The sequence below is a fragment of the Lemur catta genome, chromosome 9 (genome assembly GCF_020740605.2).
Source record: "Lemur catta isolate mLemCat1 chromosome 9, mLemCat1.pri, whole genome shotgun sequence".
In the NCBI taxonomy this organism is placed as follows: Eukaryota; Metazoa; Chordata; class Mammalia; order Primates; family Lemuridae; genus Lemur; species Lemur catta.
In genome coordinates, this window is record NC_059136.1 from 17,124,462 (window position 1) to 17,139,798 (window position 15,337).

General features: G+C 34.5%; 1 protein-coding gene across 5 annotated transcripts in view; it reads left to right on the forward strand.

Annotated features, from left to right (window-relative positions):
* TJP1 (tight junction protein 1) overlaps nt 1–15,337 on the forward strand; it is a 96,067-nt gene that overhangs the window by 19,538 nt on the left and 61,192 nt on the right. For all 5 annotated transcript variants that reach the window (XM_045561524.1, XM_045561525.1, XM_045561526.1 and 2 more), the window contains exon 2: nt 304–360. In XM_045561524.1, coding sequence (XP_045417480.1) covers nt 304–360 — 57 coding nt within the window. The remainder of the gene's footprint in view (nt 1–303; nt 361–15,337) is intronic.

Here is a 15,337-nt window from a genome sequence, read left to right on the forward strand (position 1 = left end):
AGTATAAAGTTCCAGAATTAGCTTAAGTACAGATTTCAGCCAGCATGAAATGAATATAGAGCACATCTGTCCAAATTAAGTTAAAAACAAAGGAAGTTCCTGTGTGTAGTTTCCTGTCTCTTAAAACAAAAGCAAACGAAAAACCTTCCATAATTACGAAGTTCCTTTTAGAGTATCTCTAATATTAATAGTATGAATTTTGGTATCTCAGTTTGCTAAATTGTTTGCGGGATGTTCTTGTTCACTTCACTTCTTTAAGGACATTTTCTTAATAGGTAAATGATTTTTTTTTTTCTTTATCAGAACATTGCAATGGAGGAAACAGCTATATGGGAACAACACACAGTGACGCTTCACAGGGTAAGTTTCTGTTGCAGTAAATAATCTGTGTATAACTCAGGATACTGGCAGCTTTTGAAAACAATAGAGGAAAGCCAGATGTCAGGAAGCCACAAGAAAGGGGGGGAAATTTTTCTATATTCTTTTGTTTAAAATTAGAGTCACAATAAATTTTTTATTAAGGTCAAAAGTGAACACGATTACTTTTTCATATATACTTTTTGGTTATCTGTGTCTTTGCTGTTTTTATTCTTTAAAAAGTGATTTTTTTTTTAATTTTGAGTGATTAGATAAAAGACTTTGTACATTAGTGTAAATTATAAACTGCTTCAACCTTTCTGAGTGTATATGCACATATTGTAAGCTTGAAGTTTAAAATTAAACCAAGTGGTGTGCATAATAAGATCTTAAAAGATACTTGTTGATTTGAAACATGTAAACTCAAGCTGTTACTAAACAATTGCAGATGAGTGGAGAGAGATTAGTAGGAAACTTAGTAGGAGTTAACAACTTTGTCTGAAGTGAGATTGCCCTGAATTTGAATCCTTGTTCTGCTTTTCTCTTGCTTTAGAAATGGGCAAGTGATTCAGTCCCCTTCTAAAGCCTTGGTTTTTACGTGCTTAAAATGAGACTAATAACACCAGTTCATACTTTACCAGTTGATAAAGTTAATTCTCTTTTCTTCCTTTGAAGAGAACTGATTCTACTGGTTACTCTCCTCCTCAGAGAATGTACAGAAAGAGAGTAGAGAATATTTAAATATAGGTCATTTACTATTTCTACCAGCGGTATCCATTATTAGGAAAATAGAAAGAGTTTGGAAAAGCATGTTCCTGAACCCTGCCCCTGATTATCTCATGAATGTTTGAATTTGTACATAATAGATAATAGGTAAATTAATTATTTGAAAAAAGTTGTTTTCAGATAAGATATATTAATAGTTGACTTTTTTATGTCTCACTAAGTGGTGAAGGAAGTCATTAAATAATACTAACCTTAATTTTTACTTTATAAAGCTGAAATATGCACTCCTTTTGTTTGAAATGTGGTGATAGGTAGCATATTTAAATCACATATATATGATTAAACATATAAAATAACTTTTTGCCTTATGACTGTTTAATTAGCTGGTTGTGATATCAATGAATTGGTGTTATTTATCAATTACATTTATTTTTCTTAATACCTTTATTTTTATTGGAATGATTTATATACAGTAAAATTCATCCTTAGTATACAGTTTTGACCAGCACATATAGTCATAGAACTGCCACCACAATTAAAATATAGAAACAGTTCCATCACCCTAAAACTTTCCGTTGTGCCCATTCATAGTCGTCTCCACCCCCCACCCAGCACTTGACAACCAGTGATACATTTTCTGTTCGTATACTTTTGCCTTTTCCAGAATATCATACAAATGGACTCATACAATATACAGCCTTTTAAGGCTGACCTCTTAAACTTAGTGCATGAGATTTCTCCATAATGTTGCTTGTATCAGTAGTTAGTTCCTTCTTATTGCTGAGTAGCATTTCATTGTATGAATGTATAATAATTTGTTTATTGTCCAGTTGTACGTTTGGGTTGTTTACAGTTTTTAGTGATTATGAATAAATCTGGTTTAGTGTACAGGTTTTTGTATGGACATAACTTTTCATGTCTCTTGGGTAAATACTTAGGAATGGAATTGCAATGGGTCATATGGTAATTGTTTAATTTTATAAGAAACTGCCAAACTCTGTACCATCTTGCATTCCTACCAGCAGTGTGTACGAGCTCCAGTTGCTCTGTATCCTCATCAACACATGATACAGGTTGATCACCCCAAATCTGAAATCCAGAATACTCCAAAGTTCAAAACTTTTTGAGGGCTGACATGACATTCAACAGAAATGCTCATTGGAGCATTTTGGATTTCAGATTTTCGGATTATAGATGCTCAACCTCTATATTATCAGATTTAAAAAAAAATTTTAGTCATTCTAATAGGGTCTAGCAATATCTCATTTTCTAATAGTTTTAGTTTGCATATCTGTACAGATTAATGATAATGAGCATCTGTTGATGTGCTTGTCTTCCACATATCTTCTTTGATAAAATGTATTCAAATCTTTTGCCCATTTTTAATTGGGTTGTTTGTTTTCTTATTATAGAGGTTTTAAAAATTGTGGCAAAACGTACATAATGTAGAATTCACTGTGTTCAATGTCTTTTGCCCATTTTTGAATCAGGTTGCTTATTTTTTAGTGTTAAGTTGCTGGAGCTTTTTATATATTGTGGATATTAATTAACCTCCAGAATATTTGCAGATATACAATTTGTAAATATTTTCTTCCATTCTGTGGATTACATTTTTATTCTGTTATCCTTTTTGGTGCATAGAAATTATTGAGTTTTAAGAATTTGTTAAATATAATCAGGATACAGGTCCTTTATCGGGTATTGTTTTGTAAATATTTTTTTTTCCAGTCTGTGGTTTGCCTTTTCCTTCTCTTAACAGTGTCTTTTTCAGAGGGTAAGTTTTAAATTTTGATTACATCAAGTTTGTTAATTTTTGCTTTCATCAGTCATACTTTTGGTTTTGTTTGTATCTTAGAAATCTTTTGCCAAACCCAAGGTAACAAAGATTTTTTTCCTGTGTTTCCTTTAAAAGTTGTAAGTTAAATTTTCTATGTGCTATGAGATATGAGCAGAAAACTTTTTTCGTATGGATATCCAATATTTTGAAGAACAATTTTATTGAAAAGGTTATTTGTTCTCCACTTAATTGCCTTTCTATCTTTGTCAGAAATCACTTGGCCATATGTCTATTTCTGGATTCCCTAGTCTGTTCTGCTGATCTATATGTGTCTACCCTTGTACTAGTTAACTTCTGCCTTGATTACTATAGCTTTATATTAAGTGTGGAAATCCTATAGTGTGAATCCTCCTAATTTGTCCTTTTTTAAAAAATAGTTTTGGCTATTTTATCTCCTTTCTCTTTCTATGTAAATTTTAGAATAAGCTTGTTAATTTTTATCTCCTTCCAAAAAGAATATTCTGGGATTTCATTTGGATTGGGCTGAATCTGTAGATCAATTTGGGAGAATTAACATCTTAATAATATTGAATCTTTCAAACTTGAACATGGTGTTATCTCCCCATTGTTTGATTTCTTTCGCCACTGTTTTGTAGTCTTTGGCATATGGATCCTGCATATGTTTTGTTAGATTAATAATTAAATATCTTGGGTTTCTTGGTGCTATTGTAAATATTTTTTAAAAAAAATTTTGTGCATTGTCAGTGTGTAGAAATAATGTTGGTTTTTTTTTTTTTCATAGTGACTTCATAACCTTCTTAAATTTACTAGTACCTAGGAATGGTTTTAGTAGGTTCCTTGGGATTTTTCTGCATAGACAATGATGTCATCTGTATATAGAAGCAGTTTTACTTAAACTTCCTTTCCAATCTGTATGCTGTTTATTTCTTTTTCTTGCTTTCTTGCACTGGCTAGGACTTTAAGGATGTTTTTGAATAGTAATGGTGAGCAGGCATACTTGCCTTACTCCCCATATTGGGTGAGAGCATTCTGTCTTTCACCATTAAGTACGATGTTTCTGTTGATGCCTTTTTACCAGGTTAAGGAAGTTACCTTCTATTTCTATTTTGCCATTTATTAGTTTGAAGAAGTTTCCTTTTATGTTAGTTTACTGAATTTTTTTTTTTTTAATGAATGAACAATTTTGTCAGTGCTGTTTGCAGGTGTTGACTGGGATTATCATGTAGGTTTTCTTCTTAATCTGTTGATACGGTGAATATCTTGCATTTTGATTGTTGAACAGCCTTGCATTCGTAAGAGAAATTCTACTTAATTGTGATGTACTAGCCATTTTATATATTGCTGAATTGAATTACTAATGCTTTGTGAAGATATTTGTTTCATTGTTTGTGAAGGATATTGGTCAGTACATTTTTATATTGTTTTTATCAGGTTTGGGTATGGGGAAAGCTACTAACCTCAAAACAAGAAGTTGGGAAGTAGTCCTTCCTCTTGTGGGTAGTGGTAGAGTTCATATACAATTGATACTATTTTTTTTCCTTAAATATTTGGTAGAATTCACCAGCATAGCCATCTGGTGCTGGAGTTTTCTTTGTGGGAAGGGTTTTAACTACAAATTCAGTTTCTGTAATTTTATATAGGATTATTCAGGTTATATATTTTTTCTTTGTTAGGTTTTTTTTTTTGTCATTTATTTGTTTGGTAGCTTTGCTGGTTTATATATTCCAAAGTATTTGTCTTGATCATGTACGTTAAATTTATGGGCATAAAATTGTTCATAATATTCCCTTATTTTTAATTTTGTATGATTTGTAATGTTATTTTTTTCATTCTTGATATTGGTAATTTGTCTTTCCTTATTTCTTGGTCAGTCTTGCTAGAGGTTTGACAATTTTATTGACGTTTTCAAAAGACCAACTTTTGTTTTCATTAATATTCTTTATTTTGTTTTCAGTTTCATTGATTTCTCCTCTTATTATAATATTTCCATCTTTCTGTATGCATTGATTTTAAGTTGCCTTTTTTTATAATTTTTTTAAAGTAGATGCTAGATCATTTATTGGAGACCATAGCTATAATTAGCCATTATCACATGACATTTCTTTTTCCTAATACCCTCTTTAGTTTGTTTTTTTTTTTTTTTTGAGACAGAGTGTCGCTCTGTTGCCCAGGCTAGAGTGCATGCCGTGGCATCAGCCTAGCTCACAGCAACCTCAAACTCCTGGGCTTCAGCGATCCTACTGCTTCAGCCTCCCGAGTAGCTGGGACTACAGGCATGTGCCACCGTGCCCGGCTAATTTTTGCTATATATATTTTAGGTGGCCAGATAATTTCTTTCTATTTTTTTAGTAGAGACGGGGTGTCGCTCTTGCTCAGGCTGGTCTCGAACTCCTGACCTCGAGCGATCCACCCGCCTCGGCCTCCCAGAGTGCTAGGATTACAGACGTGAGCCACCGCGCCCAGCCTGCTTCAGTTTTCTTTTGAGAGGGCAGCCCAGAAAAAATGTCATCAGAAGATACATAGAGATAAGAGGGGTATATAACTTGTAATTCTTTGGTTGTTAAATATGTTGACTATTGTACTGGGAACACAGAGCTATGTTACTTCTGAGCCTCTTCAAAGAGAGACTGTGACAGAATTGAAGTCCTCAACAGTCATCCCTCCAAGAATGGGTTTTTTGGAAGATTTTTAAAAATAGTCTTGTCAGCATAAGCAGTAATAAAAGTCTCCCATCGGCCAGGCACAGTGGCTCACACCTATAATTCTAGCACTCTGGGAGGCCAAGGTGAGAGTTCAGGAGTTGGAGATAACAGTGAGTTATGATAGCACCACTGCACTCCTGCCTGGGCAACAGATTGAGACCCTATCTCTTCCAGAAAAAGTGAGAAGATAACTCAGAGAGAGGGAGAAAAATACTTGTAAATCATATGTCTGATAAGGGACTTCTTTCCAGATAACACAAAGAACTCTTATAACTCAGCAATAAAAAGATAATTGAATTGAAAAATGAGCAAAGGATTTGAATAGACATTTATTCAAAGAAGATCCACAGATGTACGATAAACACATGAAAAGATGTTTAATATCATTAGCCATCAGGAAAATGTATATCAAAAACCATAGTGAGATGCCCCTTCACACCCACTGGGATGGCTGTACTCCCAAAGACAGACAGTAACAAATGTTGGCAAGGATGTGGATAAATTAGAACCTTTATACATTGTTGGTGGGACTGTAAAATGGTGTAACCACTGTAGAAATCAGTTTGGGAGTCCCTCAAAAGTTAACTATGAAATTAGCATGTGACCCAGCAATTCTACTCATAGGTATTTACCTAAGAGAAATGACAGCAAATGGCCACATAATTAATAAGTTATACATGAGTGCTTATGGTACCATTATTCGTAATAGCCAGAAAGTAGAGATAACCCAGTTGTCCGTTAGCTAATAAATAAGCAAAGTATGGTATATCCATATAATGGGATATTATTTGGCAATAAAAAGAAATGAAGTACTGATACTTTCTACAATTGATGAACCTTAAAAACATGCCAAGTGAAAGAAGCTAGTCATATAGGACCATATATTGTATGATTCCATTGATATGAACTGCTCAGAATAGGTGAATAGACAGAAGTTAGATTAGTGGATGCTTAGTTAGGCTGTGGGTATTGCGGGATGATGGTTAAAGGATAGGGAATTTCTTTTTAGGGTGATGAAAATGTTATAAGATTGATTGTAGTGATGGTTGCACAACTGTGAATATAGTAAAAACCATTGAATTATACACTTTAAAGGTTGAATGTTATGTGAGATAGAAGGCTACTGTTTATAGAATATATTAAAATGTTTCAAACTCTTCATTTTATTTAATTGTCTGTGAAGTAGGTGTTAATAACTGCATGGAATAAACTGAGTTTCAAAGGTCTAGTGACATGCCCTAAAAGAACTGGAACTTGAACCAAGGTTTGGACTTAGCATACAATGCTCTTTCAAGTTATATGTCAAGTTTAATTTTAAATTTAAAAAATGTTTATGGAAGATAATTTCTTTTTTATTTCAAAATATGAAGGGGGTACAAATGTTTTTGATGTTTACATGGGTGAACTGAATAATGCTGAAGTCAGGGCTTGTAGTATACATTGTGCCCCATAGGTCTGTTTTTATCCCTCATCCGCCCTCCCCTCCCCTCTCCTTAGTTTCCAGTCTCCTTTATACCATTATATGACCATGTATACCCATTGTTTAGATCCCACTTATTAGTGAAAACATGTGGTGTTTGTTTTTCCACTCCTGGCATACTTCCCTGAGGAAAATGTTCTCTAGTTTCATCCAAGTTGCTGCAAAAGGCATTATTTCATTCCTTTTTATGGGTGATCAGTAGTCCTTGTGCGCGCGCGCGCGCACACACACACACACACACACACACACACACACACACACACACTCACTCGCGTCTTCTTTATCCACTCATTAATTGATGGGCGCTTAGGGTGATTCCATATCTTTGCAATTCTCAATTTTGCTGTGGTAAACATTTGGGTGCAGGTGTCTTTTTTGATAAAAATGACTTCTTTTCCTTTGGGTAGATACCCACTAGTGGGATTGCTGGATCAAATGATAGGTCTACTTTTAGTTCTTTGAGGAATCTCCATACTGTTTTTTATAGAGGTTGTAGTAATTTACAGTCCCACCAACAGGGTATAAGTGTTCCTTTTTCACCACATCTATGCTGACACCTGTTGTTTTTTGATTTTTTAATGCCATTCTGATAGGGGTATGGTGATATCTCATTGTGGTTTTAATTTGCATTTGCCTGATGATTAATGATGTTGAGCATTTTTTCATCTTTTGAAAAGCTTCTGTTCATCTCTTTTGCCTGCTTTTCAATGGGGTTATTTGGTTTTTTCCTTGCTGATTTGTTTGAGTTCTTTGTAGATCCTGGATATTAGTCCTTTATAGGATGTATATGGAATGTGATTTCTGAAATTCAGAACTTAATTCTATCATATAAACTACATGAAGTTCACTGTACATGCAATAAAATGAACAAATAGGAAATATGGTAAGGCAGGAACCATTTTTTAAGTTTAGAGCATTTGTGATGAGTCTAACTTTGAAGGGAAAGTGATAGTTTTGGAGAAGGGCAACTGGAGGTGTACAAGAAACTGGAAATAGGAAAATGGAAAAGGAATGAGAAATGTAAACTATAATTTGGGAATCAGAACTACAAGAGTGAGCATCACAGTGTAAGAATAAATGGGGAGGCTGGGCATGGTAGTCCATGCCTGCAATCACAGCACTTTGAAGGCTGAGGCAGGAGGATTGCTTGAGCCCCGAAGTTCGAGGCTGCAGTGAACTATGATTACGCCACTGCACTCTAGCCTGGGCGACAGAGGGAGACCTGTCTCAAAAAAAAAAAAAAAAAAGGAATAAAGGGGGCATACACACACAATTGATATAGCCAAGGGACTATTTAAGGACACTGAGCTTAAAAAAAAAAAAAAAGAACCAATCTGACAGTCGTAGAAGATTTAAACATTTTGAGAACTACCAAGATAAGGTAGAAAATCTTCAGTGCTTGGGTCTTGTGACTGCTAATCTGTCTGAGTTTACCACTAACTAATTTAAAACAGGCCTTTTAAATCTCTTAAGACTTCATAGAATCCAAGTATATTATAATAGAGTTATTCAAATGAGGGAACTCACTTCCGTGGAGATCTTACATAAGGTCATAAGTTGGTAAGCAGTAGAGAGACACGTAGGACCCAGGTCTTCTAACTTCATTGGTTAAAAGGGAGTTGCATCAGAAGATCACTGAGGATCCATCTGGTTTTAAAATTGAGGTCCGATTGGCCAGTGTGAAAACAAATGACTAGAACAGTTTACAGTGAAAGTTGAGGGTTGATTGGAAGAATAAGGGGAGAAAGGGATAAGACTAGAATTAGTGAGGAAACTTATGATTAAGTTAACTGATTATACAAGTTTGGCATGGAAAAATGGGGTAGTAAAAGGCAATGGATCCTTAAGTACATAATTGGGCATATTTGATGGGCACAAAGAAGAATTTTTGAAGAATAAATTAAACGGTTATTTCTACATCTGAATCGACTTTCAGGAGTGTATTTGTTTGTTTGTTTTTGTTTTTTAAGGAATCAAGAAATGCTTTAACCCAGGGTAAGCAAATTTTTTTTTGTGACAGGCCAGATAGTTAATAGCTCAGCTTTGTAGGATCCCTGCTGCAGCTATTTGGTGCAAGAGGAGTCATAACTATCTGCAGAGAAATGGGCATGGCTAGTGTCCAGTAAACCTGGACAAATAACTGAAAAGATTCCAGGACCCTTGTTCACCAGTGCTAACATAAATTGGTCTCCCAACCAGGCAGAGATATAAACACGTAAGTTATTGCTGCTCACGGCAGTTTACGATCTCCAAAGATTAAAATACAGTGAAAGTAAAATTTTGATGCTCTTTTTTTCCGTCTTCCAAAAGCTAAACATCATCCTGTACATTTTCTCATGTAAAGGTATTTTTAAAAAATCAACTATCTTTTTGACATACCTACAAAATTTTAATGGTAAAGATACATGAAAAAAATGGAATATTTTCAATTTCTTGAAAATTTCTTTGGAAGGTACCATAATAGTCTCTCAGAACAATCTGGTACAGAGCATATGGTTGCCTCAATTCTACCATTATCAATTTTGACAACTGCAATCAATAAAATTTTTTTATACATGCTGTCCTCATTTCTCATCTCATATTTTAAAATGGTTTTACTATATCTAGATCATATGGCTATTATATCATTTAACCCTTTAACCTTCATTTAATTTCAGTGTTCCAAGTAAGTACAGCATATATGTAATGCTTGTCACCAGTCCTAACCATGTGTCTCTTGTCATTTTGATTGTCAGAAAGTTATTCTCACACATACATATAAAGTGGGTTTTATTTCAGAAGAGGAACCCTGAATTTAGGTAATTCAAATATTTTACAATGGGCAGTGAGCAAGTTCTTTACTCTGGAGAGAGACAGACATTATCTCTGGTTTCCAAAGCTGCAGAAAATTTGGTGTTTACTCCAGTGGCAGAGACTATCTTCTAAGGCTATTCACTATATAAACATCCATGAGAAGGTAGTCTGGGACAAAGGGCAGTCAGTACCTAATTTGGAATACCTGCAGAAACCAAGAGAACTTTGAAGAATTATCTCCCAACACTGCTTACTTTATGTCACTGTTGGGACTCGGGACATGGCACCCCCAAATAATCCTCTTTGACAAATTGATTAACAACAGTTATTTTGAGAAACTGCAGACACCAGAGTAGCCCTGAAAAGCTACCCTTTTGTAAAAGAAATTCACATCTGTAAAGGAAATTTTCATTAATGAAAGTATCTATATCAGGAAGAGATTATATAACCTATATTAGGCTGCTCTGGAGACAACACTGATCACTTAAGAGACTCTTAATCTGCATAAAAAGGCAACCTTTATTCACCATGCATTTCTTCCCTTCACTCTCCCATAACTTGTCTCCACCACCCCCTAGAAAGCCCTAAGCTCCTCTTCCTTTCTATAATAAGTGTCAATCCTCTGGCCCTTCTTTGAGTCTTCTATTCTTTGTGGGAGTCTCATGTATACTACATAATTAAAATTGTTTTTTTCCTGTTAAAAAGAAATGTTATCCTCTATTAGATTCCATGGGAAGGGATCATGAAGACAGTATTTCCTCTGTTCTTAACGCATTGACTGGTTTATCTGTGTCCTTTTACACTTGATGGTTAGCTTTGTTGGATATGAAATCTTTGGCCTACTGTTTTTTTCTTAAAATTTAGTAATTTTATTTTAGTGTATCTTGGTGTTAGTCCTCCTGGGTTGATATTCTCAGGTAACTCTCATATACCTACAGTGATACAAATTCTTTCTGTATGTAATTAGATTTTTTCCAAAAGTAATATCAGGAAAGGTTTTTTTTTATTATAGTTTTTTACTCATTTTTCTCTTCCCTTATTTTGGTTTGCTTCTTTAGGGACTCCTGTTATCCATATGGTATATCTTTTTTGCCTGTCTTCAGTGTTTGTAATTTTCTCCCAAATCTTTTTCATAAAATCTCTTGCATTATTTCTTTTTGGTTTTTAAAAAGTTTTCTCCTTTTCACTTTCTCTTAAGATACTATTTCTTTGGTCTTACGTTCCTCCTATCTACAATGACTTTTTAAAATTTCTAATTTGCTCTTGAATTCTGTCCCTTGTTTTCTAAGTTTTTTCTAATTCTTATGTTCTTTTATGTCTTATATAATTTTCTTAATGCCTTTAGCTTGTTTTGTGATAGTAACGGTTTTGATCTTTTTTTTTTTTTTCCTGAGCATTCTTTCTGCCATGCTTTCATGGTGGGGATGGTATTCTTCTACTCATCTTTCATGGTAGCTTTGTAGTTTTGCTCATTTTTATGTGAAATTAGTCTTTTTGAGTTTTTAGAAATTGACTTTGTTTTCTCTTATGTGTGTGCACCAGCATGTTCACGTACTAAACACATCTCATAGCTGGATGTTTATCCCGCTTGCTTGCATTTTGCACTTTGATGGGGATACATTGGTCCCCTGGTGTTGTTCTAAGTGTTGTCCGTGGATTTTGGTTTGTTATGTAGTTGCCTTGCCTGTTTTTATTTGGGAATTCAGGAAGATTCACTGTGCCTACTATCATTCTGCTAATTTTTCCAGAATTCTGAGTTTTTAGTGCCCAAATTAGTTCTAGTTTAGAAAAAGACAGTCTCTATAGAGAGGAATAGAATTAAAATTAAATTGAATAATCAGTCAAATACTTGTTTAGTATTGTCAGGCCCCTGCAAGGTTACATTGAACTGAAATGTGTAGATGAATATGTGAATCCCTTCCAAATGGGGCCTTGATAACCCAGGCTATTTACAGTGCCATGTGTTAAGTAGCAGAAGTATGTACACATGCTATGGGAGGATACAGGATGGACCATTTCTACCTCTGAAAAGCATGGATGATTTTATGAATGAAATGACATTGAAACTGGGTTTTGAAGGGCGAGATGAAGCTTGCAAGATTGATGAGGTGCTAAAGGAATCCTAGGCAAGAGGAGGTGTGAAGGCATAGAATTTGATAATGCATGACATGCTTAAGCAGGGATCAGTAGTTAAGCGGGTTTAGAGCAAAGACTGGGGTGCTGGGAAGCAAGTTGGAGTTATATGTAAGGCTGTTTATTGCGTGCTAACAAATTTGGACCTATAGGCAGACCTATTGGATTAGGTCATTTTAGAGTGACAGCTCTGCCAACATGATGAAGGATAAATTGTAGTGCAGTGGAGGCAAGAAATCTATTGACAAGGCTAAATAAGACAGTGGTGAAGGTAGAAGGAAGGGAAGTGTGGAATAGTTGAACCCTTTGAACAAATTTCTGTTGACCTGGTCTGGTCACAAAACTTGAAAGTTACAGTTCTCATGTCCCTGGCTGCTGATTAGAATAACCTGGGGGCTATTTTTAAAAATGTCTGACAACTGCTCTCCTCCATTTTTACTTAATTGGTGTGGGTTGAGTTATTTGGGCTTCAGCAAGCATTTTGAAACTTTTCCCAAATGACTCTTCTCATTTGCAGCCAGGGTAAAAAAATCACAGACTCCTGGGTAGTCATTAAGTGAACTGTAGGAAGCATCGGTCTAGTAGAATTATATGCCCCTACTAGGTGTCCAAGCTGTCGGGTCTGGGTTTTAGGCCCTGGATCACTGGGGCCCAAACTACATTTATATTGCTCACAAGTAATTTTTAAGAAAATGTCTTTTCATCTCTGCCTTCCTTAATTAAAAGTTCCTAATGTTTTTTCTATTTCTTTAATCTTTTTATGTTTTTAATTTTTAAATAAAAGGATTATGAAGCAAGATGTAAATTTATAGTATAAAATTACATAGAGTAAAAGATTAGTCCCTACCTCTTCCAAGGAGAAAAAAGGATAGGGAAAGAATGATCTTTTACCCTTGAGCATTTAGGTTTTTTCCGGTATTTTGCAGTTACAAATAATCTGCACTGAATAACCTTGTGTGTATATGTTTTCATATTGTTGGAGATGTATCTGTATCTTCAGAGAATATTTCTAGAAACTGGTTTGCTCTGTCAAAAGATAGTACATTTATAGCTTTACTAGGTATTGCCAAATTCTTCTCCTAAAGAGTTGTAGCAGTTTGTGTGCCCATCAACACTGTATTAGAGTGCCTGTTTCTCTATAGCCTCCCCAACAAAATGTGATATACTTTTATTTTTGCTGCTCTTGATGTGGATTTAATTCGTATTTCTCTGAGTTTTAACATCTCATATATCTTCTGTAAATTGTCATTTTTGTAAATGCCTTGAACCTTTTTGGGTTCAAAGGCAACACTATTTTCATAATAATATGAAAATATTATTTTATCTTTTTCACTGTATTGTTATTTGAGAGAAGATTCAGAAGCAATGGTGGGTAAAACTGGGCTCTTCATAGCCCAAATGAAGGCAGTGACACTAAACCTTACTAATACCACTGCCATATGCTCATAGTTTAAAAGAACTATTTCAGTTTTACTTCAGAATGACCCGAAGTAGTGAAAATTATTAGTTTTACTATTTTCAACTCTTGTGTACACTTATTTTCAGTAGTCTGTGTGTAGAAATGGGAAGTGTGCATAAAGTGCTTCTGCCTTATAATGAAGTACTTGAATTGCAAACTCAACCTGCTGTGTATTTGTGTGGTGGAGGATGGGGAGGACAGACACCATTTTTACTTGAAGGAATATATGGTTATCTAAACTTAAATATTTGACAAACATTTTTCTCCAAAATTAATGAATACCTATTGTTTCAAGGAAAACAATTCTGGATAGTATTTGTTGTGCCAACAATGAAAACAGAATTTGTTTTTGTTTTTGAGACATAGAATCTCGCTCTGTCAGTTGAACTGGAATGCAGTGGTGTGATCGTAACTCACTGAAGCCTTGAACTCCTGGGCTCAAGTGATCCTTCTGCCTCAGCCTCCCAAGTAGCTGGGACTACGGGTGCATGCCACCATGGCTAATTTAAAAAAAAATTTTTTTATGTAGATGTGGTCTTGCTGTGTTTCCAGGCTGGTCTTAAACTTCTGGGCTCAAGTGATCCTCTTGCCTTAGTCTCCGAAAGTACAGGGATTATAGGCATGAGCCTCCATGCTCAGCCTGAAAATTGAATTTTAAAACAAAAATTAAAACTTTGAAAACTTTTACCTGCCACCATGAGCTCAACACCTTTTCAGTACTTTAAGGACTTTTCCGATGAGATTGATGGTGATATTAACACATGATTTTTAAAAAATATTGTATGGTGAAATGTGTCATCATTTGAAAGATTTGCCTAATTTAGGGAACCAGTATTTTCCAAAAGACCAAGGCATGATATTACAAATCATTCATGGATTAAATACCCAATCAGAGTGCAAAATAGGCCAATAGATATTCATGTAACAGCACAAACAGTTCATTGATATGGTTTCAGATTGCACATTGCAACTATCCTTTAAGAAACTATCATTTATCAAGTTTTTGGTATAAAACCAAACATGAATATCCGTAATTACCTAAAAAGGATACTAAAGTAACTCCTCTCTTTTTCGACTACCATACATGTGTGTGTGAACCTGGATTTTCTTTGTGTACTTTGAGTCCTCAGGCGGTTTGGATTGTACAATTTTATACGAAAACACACTGTTCTGGTTTAGTGATTCTGATTCTGGAGCCCTAAGAAAGTTTATGATATACTCTTGAGTACTTCATTGCCGTTTTAGGGAATGGTGTGAATTTCTTTGAGATTCAGTAATTATTTCAGTAAGTTGGTAATATTTTGAATTTTTTCTATATTAGCCTGTCCATAGTCATTGTGGTAAAGATTCTTAGGTCTTTTAGAAGTAGATAGCTTGTTACAATTTACTTTAGTTAAAAATATAAGTAATTTTAAAATGTTAAGTATGACTAATGTACACCTTCTATTATATACAGTGGTACAGTGTACAAGATTTGATTTTGTATTACGTCTACAAAGATTTTTAGAACAATTGAAGGAAGTTGAAATAACTAATAAATAATGTTTGCTTTTTAAAGCTCTTGATAGTTTATTATGTAAAATGGCAAATGGTATATACGCTAGTTAAGTCTGTTTTCTAAATCAGTTGCCAGCGTTTGCAGTGATCACACTGGGCACTACCAATCCCTTCAGGGCCCTTCTGATAATCAGACATAATTTTAGAATTTTTAAATGTTTTAGTTCTCAAAGAGCAATGATGTAATTGGGATTTTTAAGTATTTGGTTTTGTCCAATACTTAATTCATTAGAGTATGCATTCTTGTACAAGTTAGGTAATTCTTATATGTGACCATACAAGGAAGTGATTGTGGATCACAAATAAATTAAAATTATAATTTTTATATTTTA